This window comes from Anopheles arabiensis, chromosome 2 (genome assembly GCF_016920715.1).
Source record: "Anopheles arabiensis isolate DONGOLA chromosome 2, AaraD3, whole genome shotgun sequence".
NCBI classification, from domain to species: domain Eukaryota; kingdom Metazoa; phylum Arthropoda; class Insecta; order Diptera; family Culicidae; genus Anopheles; species Anopheles arabiensis.
Genome location: NC_053517.1, coordinates 26,810,035 through 26,820,577, shown reverse-complemented (window position 1 = coordinate 26,820,577; position 10,543 = coordinate 26,810,035). Strand labels below are relative to the sequence as shown.

The 10,543-nt window shown below is 47.8% G+C and overlaps 1 protein-coding gene across 4 annotated transcripts in view; it reads right to left on the bottom strand.

The window, feature by feature from the left end:
- Window positions 1-10,543, bottom strand: part of LOC120908806 (serine proteinase stubble) — a 100,742-nt gene that overhangs the window by 27,573 nt on the left and 62,626 nt on the right. For all 4 annotated transcript variants that reach the window (XM_040320188.1, XM_040320189.1, XM_040320190.1 and 1 more), the window contains one exon: window positions 3,833-3,889. In XM_040320188.1, the coding sequence (XP_040176122.1) occupies window positions 3,833-3,845 (13 nt within the window). In that variant the 5' untranslated portion in view covers window positions 3,846-3,889. The remainder of the gene's footprint in view (window positions 1-3,832; window positions 3,890-10,543) is intronic.

The following is a 10,543-nucleotide window of genomic DNA, read 5'->3' as shown; positions in this document are numbered from 1 at the left end:
ACCGTCGTCGTGATTGCCCAAGCCCAACTGCTGCGTCGGTTATCGTGCCCGACTAAATGATCTTGTTGTACAACATGCAACATGATGTGCTCGACGGTGGAAGGCGCCTCCAATTGGACAGCATAGGCCACGACCAGCACTAGTTTCTTTTCTTTTACACGGACGTTTTAGCTTTAGCCCATAAAATAGAGACTTCACAACCCGGACCGTGCTTGGGTGTTTTCAGTGAAGCTGTTCACTGTTTGATCGTGACGGCTCGTTTGTTAGCGGGAGCCCTTTTGCTAGATTACATGTTCTGGTTGCCGACGCGCGCCGCCGAACGAAAGTGAGAGTGGTACGAAACGTTTGGTGCGCTCACGTTTGCCGTACCCGTCCTGTCGGTCAGGTGCGTGCAGACGGTCGCTTGTGCGGTATCACTTTCTGTTTAATCTAATCTTATTGCTGCCCAGCCTATGCACATCGCATTATTTTACGACCACCGGTTGGAAGAAGCAGATCTTGCCTTAGAGGCGGATCGGAAATCGTTGCACTATTAAGCCGGATTAAGCCGTGGTTACTTATCTTGCGCAGATTAAGCTACAAATTGATCGTCAACATTAGCATAATCTTCAATTTATTGGCCACGGTTTCACTCAGCGGAACGGCTTCCAGTGCCTGACAGCCGTTGAAATGTCGCTGGGCACTTTCGCCAGTTTACAATTTACTCGTGCAGTGAATGCGGCAATTCTTTCAACAAATTATGAACAAAGCGCCTACCTGTTTGTGTGATAACTTTGCCGTAGGAAATTGAGAATATTGATCATCATATTCATTTTTTACAACACGCAAAACAAACATCGAAGTTAATAAATTCACCGTTCCATTTTACACTAATTTTGCAATTGATTTACATTGGCTTTAAATCATTCTTGTACTGTTTACTTCAATTGACACACTTTTCTCACTTCTTCTAACACACCACACAAAACAACGATCGAACCGCAATCTTTAGTGGAAAATCTAATAGCAATGTATGTACCGATTCCAAGCATCGAGACAATCACTCGCGAACCACACTTTAGCCCGTTATGACAATGCTTCCCAGCCCACCGATCGCTATATACATGACGAGCAAACCTCCACCAGCTCGTCATCGATAATCAACAATCGTGTACATTCGTCACGGCATCATAAATCCACCCGAAACCAGGTTTGTCGCACGCGTGTGCGGCCTGCAGGGTTTTGCTTAAATTAATTCTTCCCCTCCACTCCACAGCCACTCCGCGCGACGATGCTTTTGGCCTACATACATGTTGGACCGTTTTCTCCCACCAGCATCATAAAACGATCGCACACCGTCGCTAGCCGGGAACGTTCTAGGCGGCACCGATCAAGTGATCCGTCTCTAGCAAATCATCGCGTTCGATAATCTGTTTTCGCGCACGGTCATGCAAAAAAACTTGACCGCCCACGCTGCCTTTTTTTCGGACGGAAAAGTAGATCAAAACGCGTTAGCATAAAACATGGTGTGCGCGGGGCATATCTCATACTTGCAGGTTGTTTCCACCGTACGTTGCCCTCGGCAGAAGACGGAAAAGAGATAGGATGCTGCGTGGGCACGTGGTTCCTTCCACGGCCAGCTCCGCTTGTCCTCGACCCGGAATTAATGGGGTGCTCTTTTTATGCTGGGCCCACGAATTATGCCAGATTACTGCTAGTCGAGTCACAAATCTATCACCGAATCTGGAGCCCCCTCTCTCTCCGAAGCAAATTTGATGACAGTTTGTTGTGCTAGTCGGATCGGATCTGCGGCAAGCAGAGCGGAGCCATAAATCGTGCCTGCCTGTGCCTGCCGGGTCAAAGAAATTCTAAGCCAAGCGGCTTACCTACAAAATTGCTAGAGAGTAAAGGAATTGGTTATTTTTTTTTTTGTGCTTGCCAACCTTCGCTAAAATCGCCTTTTCCTTTGCGGTATGAAATGGGCGAAATTTACATTTTATGACAAGGCTCGATAGCGGCAGGATAATGTGCCACAAACCGGGGCAGGATTTTGGGAAGCAGCATGAAAAGAAGCCTATTGTGTCGTGAATTATAATAAAAACAACTCACACAAAACACGACGGGTGTATAAATCACAGTAATTAATCAAAGCGAAAGAAAAATTAAAAATCCGCTTCTTGCCTAGACAGCTTCCCACAGGAACGGGTTCATCGTGTAGGATGAGACTTTAGTGGGCCAAAACGGTGTTTACCACTCATTCAGCAACGACGAGTCAAACAAACAAGAATCAAAGTTTTATATGCTTCATTTGATTTATGTTTGTCAAAACACACTAATGAACGCATTTGGCGGGGAACAAATTACGGTACAGCACGTTTACTGTCACATTTCCAAACCGCCGCCGGAATGTTGCCGTATCACGTTTCAAAACAGCGGGTTTTTTAGTTTCGCTGCCACCAGCTAAATAGTAGATTTGTACATTATTTAAAGATTTCCCCCGAAAGTGAAAAATTCCATCAATCAACCGTATCGCAACAAGCTTTAATTTTTTACGATGAAACTAAAAACTGCACCCCATCGTCGTAGGTGCTGCTGCTGCACGGTACGGCCGAAATTCGACAAACTTTTCACTTCACTTTTCACTTTCCTCGCACCTTCGGGGTAGGATTGTTGATCGATCGATTGTGGCCGCTAGCGCGCCGCTCAATAAAAGTATGACGAATGTCGGTAGATTATCAAATTCATTAGCAAAACAGTCCATGGTTCGGGGTTCGGCAGCGGAAGGTACGGGGACACTATCGCGCGACTCCCTGCACAGATGGCGCAACATTCATCATCGCCGGGAGAAAGACAATCGCAAGACAACCGCAGCCACCGCTTTCCGGTTCGTCGTATTATTAGCACGTTTTTCCACACAACACACCAAACGATCGTCAGCGTCGCTCGTATCGAGCGATTGGTTGATAAGTCTTCGTTTTTGTCTAATTGATGGACTCATCTCACCACCGAGCCGTTGTAGTGCTATTAGCATAGATTCTCCTATTTTATGTTACGCAGAAAAGTCTGACGAACAAAACCCACCCCGGCGTGGAAAGGTTGTTATCGAAACGGTTTTGGTCGGGTGAGGGGTATCCTCCTCCTGTCGTATTTTTAAACTCACAAATGAGTCAATCGCAGGAAGGTGCTCGAACAGGAAGGGCGGTCGTCGAATCTGCTCTGCAAACGGTTGATTAATTTATGTGTGCGAATCCAATAAATCCAACTCGTGGGCTGTGGTTTAAATTTGACAGACAGACCCCATCAACGATCACGTTCTACTTTGTCTTTCGAAGCTTCTTCCACAGGCCGTTCCCGTTTTATTTGCGTTTACGCTTTTGGCAAAATGTTACCCAAGAACTGTCCGGATTGGTGTGCTGTTCTCTAATTAGCAGACGGCGCCGAAATCAAACTCAAATTAGCGACCGAATCCGATTTCGCCAGCTCGCGCGAAATCAATTAGTAATGGTTTGTAAAGCGCTTACGTGCTAATTGTTTTTTTACGAAAGGGAAAGATGAGGTTTAATACAATAAATTTGTAAGCAAGTCACATCTTTTGCACATAGTTTAGAGTCTCGAAAAGGAAGTGCCAATTTTCCGGCATTTTAGGTCGTAAACAATATCTGGAAAGCAGATACAAGATCATGAAGCTTATTTGAGCATAGTTTATCCGAAAATCAATTTATTCTAAATAGTGGAAAACCTAACAGACAATTTTTGGTTCCGATTAGAAACAGTCCCATCACTAGCAGTGTGTATGACCTAGGTCTTCATCACGACACCATGAATCCGGTTTGTTACCAAACTCAACACTTACCTATATCCACCATCGAAAGCCTTTTTAAGCGACATTTATATGACCATATCAGTTGTCCTGCAAAGGAGAAATACAAAACAAAAAAAAACAAATTAATACGAGCCGCCACTTGAGTTCGTGCCCCCAAAATACTGCAATTAAAAGAAAAGCACAAAGCGCGCACAGGGATTGAATGCTTGAAAGGGATTGTTTCTTATCACGATCAACCATCCATTCAACACAAATTCACGCACATACAAACAGTTGTCAATGCTGGCCTCTGCTACCTAACCACAAATCACCATAACGGTGTGCAGTAGCAAGTGGTACAATCCTCTTCCATGCGCCATCACGTGCACCCGAATCGTACACGGGGCCACCACCATCAATTACAATCCCCCGACGATCGATTCGTTTGGCACGATAATTAAGCCGTAATTTTAACAAGATACTGCAATGTTTTTGATAAAACCTTCGATCGAAAAACGGCGAAGAAAAAGCAGGACCTTCACTCGCTCGCCACCCCATCGGGCAGTGTTGCGTGCCGCGAGTCCATCAGCTCCACCAGCAACAGAGCGAGAGAGGAGAGAAAGAGAGAGAGAGAGGTTGCAAGATGCAAGATTACGCCCCGACCGTACACAGGGACCATTGAACTCCCGTCCGATTGCGCCGTCGGATCGGAATCGGTATGTCCGGGCGCCGGACATTTGGCAAACATTCTCTTACCTCTCATCCTTTCTTTGAACTTTCTGATGCTTTCTACCGCCGGCCCTCGATCGGTTCTTTTTCCGGTCGCCTAACGAAGCTATGCGCGTCCCGGCGGCCAAAAAAAAAGGCGACCAATTTGCGAATAATGAGCCAGCGTTTCCGCAAGAATTTTAATCAACGGCCGCGCAATGATTCGCTAAAACAACAAGCAAAAAAAAAACAATGCCCACATTGGCCAACGGATGAGTATCTGGCGATTCCGTCGGTTGGCGCCCGGGCACTGCACAATCGCAAGCTCGTTGCACGTCCATCAGAGGCTCCACATTATGCACGGTGCAAATGAGACGGCGCGCGTGCGCGCGCGTCCGTCTCATCTTCAATGCAGAGAGATCTTGGTCGCGCGCACGCCAGATTCATGCCGCAAATCGAGAAGCGCAAGCAACCGGAAAATGATCAAAACAATTATCAGATTAAACGGCATTATTACGATTGGCAGCAGTTTGTCGGGCTGGCAAACACCGGGTAGCCGATGTGACTCTCTTTCTCTCCCTTTCTCTCTCTCCAAAAACCAAACCACGATGATGCAAATCCCGAGATAGGTACAGGAAACAGCATTCAATGGTTTCAACACTGTCATTGAATGTTTTGAATGAAGTTTGCCCGAAAGACAGCCAGCAAAGCGGGAGATTGTACAAACGCCACACTTTCCGCGACACACAGGGTACGGGGTGCCGTTAATGAAGTTCGCACCTTTCATGCCGGCCGAGGGAACAACATCTCATGCAGCCCTTCACCCGATGAGCGGCCCAGGGCAAATTTGCACCGAAACCTGAAGTGAAAGCGTAGAAGCGGCAAGCGGTTGACCGATCGAATGTGGCACCAGGTCGGTTGGGCAAGTGAAGATGCTCCGAAACGATGCACGATAAGACGATCGCCACCGCAGAAGTGTTGCAGCTTTTGGGAAGCACACATTTCTGCACGGCACCTCGACAATGAAGATGCAAATCATCTGTCACAGCGGGTGGAAAGAGGGTGGTTTCCTGCCGGAGGAACGTAACTTGTCTGCCAGCAGGCTGCAGTGAATGGTAACATGAATTAACAGCTTTTTTGTTCGTTCTATTTACAGTCTGATCTTAATTACATCACACATCGACCTATATTTTGTTCGCTTGTCACTGTCGTAACGCTCTCTGGGTGTATCTTCAAAATGCGCCACTACAGAGTTTAATAACGTAAAACAAGCAGATTTTGTTTTTTGCTGCGCCATGGTTTGATTGTGAACAGTATTACCGCTCGAGTGCAAAGGAACACCACACCAGGTCTGTAGGTCTATCAAATTGGACGACATTCGCCTAATCGACGCGGTTGGTCAGAACTAGGGCAAAGAATAAAAATCACAACCAAACCCGCCAGGAAGGGGCAACAGACGTCGAGCTTGAGGCAAACCGCAAGCTGAAAAGGATAAGCTCGTCATCGTGGCCGCGGGCAAATAATTACGCCAAACGGTTCTTTCCGAGCGAATCGGTCAGTTTTGACGATTCTGGATCAACAACAACAACACACACACACACAAAGAGTCAATCTTGGTCGGCGTGGTCTTGTTGGGCGTTGTTCTTCCTGCTTCGATGACGGTGGTCACGGTGGACACCAATCGTAATTCATGATCACGAGCGCCCATTATGTATGTCGTTGTTAATTTTCGTCTCTCTATGTGTGTCTTTTCCGTGTGGCAGGATGGAATTCCGCACTGAGAGGGTCAACCTGAATGCTCGATACGATCTCAGCAAGTCTGGCAAGGGCGTAGTTCCGCCGTTTGGAGCAGTTTGAGGCTCTCTTTTGCCAAAATTGATTTCATCCAACTGGCAGGGTGGGAGAAAACCAGGTCCTTTTGTAGTGTGCTGAAGTGTCCGTGGAGATATTTGGTGCAAGATTTCGTGTTGAAGCAATTCCCAACAATAAAAAAGCTCCTGCCATTCATCACTGTTGGCTGCCATTCAGTGAGTTTTATGTATTTGTTTGATTCTTAGATCAAACAGCATGAAAACGTTTATTTTTTGTAGCAAAAACTAAGCGTTAAATTGCTTCCATTTCACGGCACAAGCCATCATCACCTACGAGACGCCTTTTACTTGGTCCATGATCAATTGCAAACGCTGCTGCTCGTCCCTGTCCCATCCTGCGAGAAATCAATAATCATTAGCAAGCGCACAGAACGCCAGTGCCCCGGCGTAGGTAGCACAAAACACGATTCTGCCGACCCTGAGCAGCAATCCCGATGCGCTGGATTCATGTGCTCTTGGGGGTTTCTTTTCCTTCAATTTCCCTTCAACCTGACACTGCTAGACATAAAGCTGACGGGCAATTGCAGCTGCACTTGCCACCGTCTGAGCAAACCCACTACATCGACCCGCGCACGACGAAGCGTGCGTAGTAAAGCGGTGCGCTAGGGCATTACCCGCGGCACGGGCGCACGCCCGCAGTTTAATATAATTTATTAACCAATCAGTAGCACATCAAAATAATAGACCCGTTCGGAATAATAATTCATTAGCTATGCACGAACCGCCGTTGCACCGCGGTTCGTTTTCGCGCAGACGGTCGACCTTCGGCGAGCGCCGGCTCAGGTTGGCGTTTGTCTGGGTGGTCCAACCAGTGGGCCTGCGGTATCTGGCTGTATCAATCCGACGAGCAATCCGTCTCCGGTGACGCTCGATGGAAGACTACCATTGCTTGGTAGCGGCAATAAAATCACGATGAAGGTGCATCAACAAACAGGAAAGCAGAATCGGATATCTGAGTCACAATGAACTGATGATTGAGATTTTCTGAATGGAGAAGCTTGCTTGTTATTCAAATTGCATCACTTCATAGGGGTAAAGTGCCTTGCCCCATGGGTCAAAAGGTTTGTTTCTTTTTGTTGTTGTCTATGTCAAGCAAATGACACAGAAAAGTGTCGTGATTTACACGCGATAACTTGCTAGTGCATTCAAAGATTTTCTGTTATACTCTTTTCCAAATGCTGTTATCCCTCAACTGTCTATGGATTATTTTTATTATTTTGCTAAGCTTTATCCGCCGAGCTTTTCCACCTTCTTGGTGGGTTGATTGAGCCACCAACAAAAAAAAAAACACTTTGCAAACATAGCGGGACAATGCTATCTCCCCTCACAGCGAAAGAATAAAGCCAGTGTTAGAATGAAGATCGAAAAAGCAAACGAGAGACCCATTCGCACGCCAAACGTAAATCAACACCTAATCATTGAATACATTGTGCGGAGGTGCGAAGAAGCGTGCGAAATGTAAACAAAAACCTAATCAACCCGGCGACATTAAGCCTGAACCTTTAATGCCCTAAGACGTGAGACATCAGCTGGTGGTGCTGCAAGTTGATGGAAGCTTATTTAACTGTTTCCTCCACGGAATGGTAGTCTAATGTTTGATCCAGAGATTGTATTATATGGGGACACAGTGAGCATACCATTTGGGATGGGAACAATCACATATCTCATTGATCCATTGTGCTCAAGCAGTAAAATAAATAAATAAAGAAGCCCAATAATACTTTGCATAGAGGACAGTTTGGGATCGAAGACACCTGTTTCTCTTAGGCGTACCTTTGTCATCTTTTGACTGAACCTTTCAATGAGAAAACGCCATAGTTTCATTATGGAATTCCATCCCTAAACCAAGCGCTGTCCTTCATTTGCGCCTTACCTCCACGGTAACATGTCTTCCCAGTGGCTGTGTAAGTGTGTTACTGCCGAGATCAACTCGCGCGACACTCGCCAGTAATCAATATTGACCTCCATTTGAGGAGTAAATTGATACGGCATAGAGAATCCGCAACCTCAATCCTTCGGTTGAAGCCGAAGGCAGATAGTCGTCGGCCTGAGCTGCCGCCGATATCTTCCTAGCAAACAGCACAGGCCCAACGAGCAAAACATAACCGGAATGGTTGAGCATGGAACCGGGGAGCGTGTTTTTGCCCGATCGTATCTCGCTTCTATCGGCTGTTGCGTTTCTATTCTTTAACGCGCTCGTTCTATGCACACACGCATCAGCGCACAAACACCATGGCCAGCAACGACACCTTAGTCCAAAAAGCAGTGCCGGCACTATCTGTGTGTGTGTGTATGTCAGAACGTATAGAATAGCTATCGTGATGTCTTGTCATTTATCACTCACCGACAACGAGTGGCGGTGACGACGAACCCGAGCCGCCACTCGGGAGCCCAAAAGAATGCCAAATCGGAGCTGGTAGCGGTCCCCGGCCTAAGCAATCCTGAATCCGACCCGACCCTGCGCGCTCTTTCTCTCTCTCTTTCTCTCAGGAAGCCACCGCCCGCGGGACAGAAGCTGTTGATGGGTTGCGACAGTGATAGGTTTAGGCAGGCCGTTGTGCTACCGCACTGTCCGCGCAGAAGAATAAATGGCCCACGGGCAAGCAGCCTCCACCCTTCGACAAAACCGTGTGTCCACCCGTTGCACATGGTAGCACATTTTTCCGTTATTCATTCTGACAGCGGGTCCGGCCTTTGGAGCAGGCTCGTTTCCTCGGCGGCACGAGGCGGTGGTGTCGCTTCACGTCCGTCGTTTCATGCTCGCCCGCTCACAGGAGCCATTTGTTCTTGTTGAGCCCCGGTCGGATTATTTGCCCGCGAACAAAGTCCATCACCTCGCCGCGTCGGCGCTCGTCAACCTCAGCGAGTATTACTTCATCGAGCTTTTCGCCCCGCAGGGATAGGACAACATACAAAAACAAAACCCGACGGATCGCCGAACGCTTTCTGTGTCATCGCGGGCTGTGCCGCGCTGATCAAACAGTACAGTGAGTACATCGGTTCGGAGTGACTTCCAAAGACAGTTCCCTTTTTTGGAGCTACCGATCCGGGACATTCCAATGGACTCGAGGCATTCCTGGCAGTGTGCAGAGAGAAGCTCTTTTTCTACCGCCGCAGTGTGTCGGGACCGACCTTCGGCGTTCGCACTGTTGCGCTAATCGACAACACGATCGCCATCGCCGCCAGGTGGCGGTGGTTACATACACGCCCGGGATCATGCCGATTTCGGACTTGTGGTCAGATGAAACCTTGCCGATAGGTTGGACGACGTGATGATCCCACGTTTATGGGCATCGTTGCTCGTCGCCCGGATATGGGCCAATCGTTTCCGAGGGACGCACGAAAGCTATATCCTGAATCTGTTAACGTTCCTGTGACCTTCAAGGAATTGGTCCAGCAGTAACAGGACCGTTTTGGAAAGCTTCTGATCACGTGCAAAATGCAAAAACAAACAAAGCCCGCAACGCGATCAAAATCTGCACTGACATAAGCAATTATCCTCGCGCACCATTAATCACCGCACCGGCCGAACCGGCGAACCAAAATCCGTCCCCATCAATGCCAATCAATCATCGTTGCCAAAAAGGTCCTGGTCGCGGGACCACGAATGTTGGCCACACCGAATGAAGTTGTCAATGCGGCGGCGCTGGCGCAGGTCAGAAGGCGCCGTCACGGTCGAAAGGGTTACACACACGCCAAACATAACAGCCTGTTGGGCGCTGCTTTCACCGCGCGTTTCCGCGTGACCACCGGGCACCGGGATGAGTTGGCAGGATTATTTGCATACAGTGTCAGTGGGCTGGACACTGGAACCATCCCATGCTGTCCGTGTGTAGCTGTGGCTTGTGATGTAGGGGCCCCGTGCTCTGATGATTGATGAATGCTCGATGATTTTGGAGGCTGCAGCAGTAATTACGCGAACAAACACAGCGCCCATTTGGGCAGCTGGATGCAGCTGAAACACAAAAAGGTTCGTACAATCGAGGCTTAACAATAGTGCGCATGCAAGGCAGACATCTCCATTCAACGGTACATTAAGCAAAGGGAAGATATTTTGGAGTAATTTCACATTTTTCACTAACTACTGCGCGTCCGCAATACTTGCAAACATCTCCGCAAAGCAAAATTGATTTCTTTTACAATGATCTTTTGATTAATGGAAACGTGCAACCTGTTCGGTCAC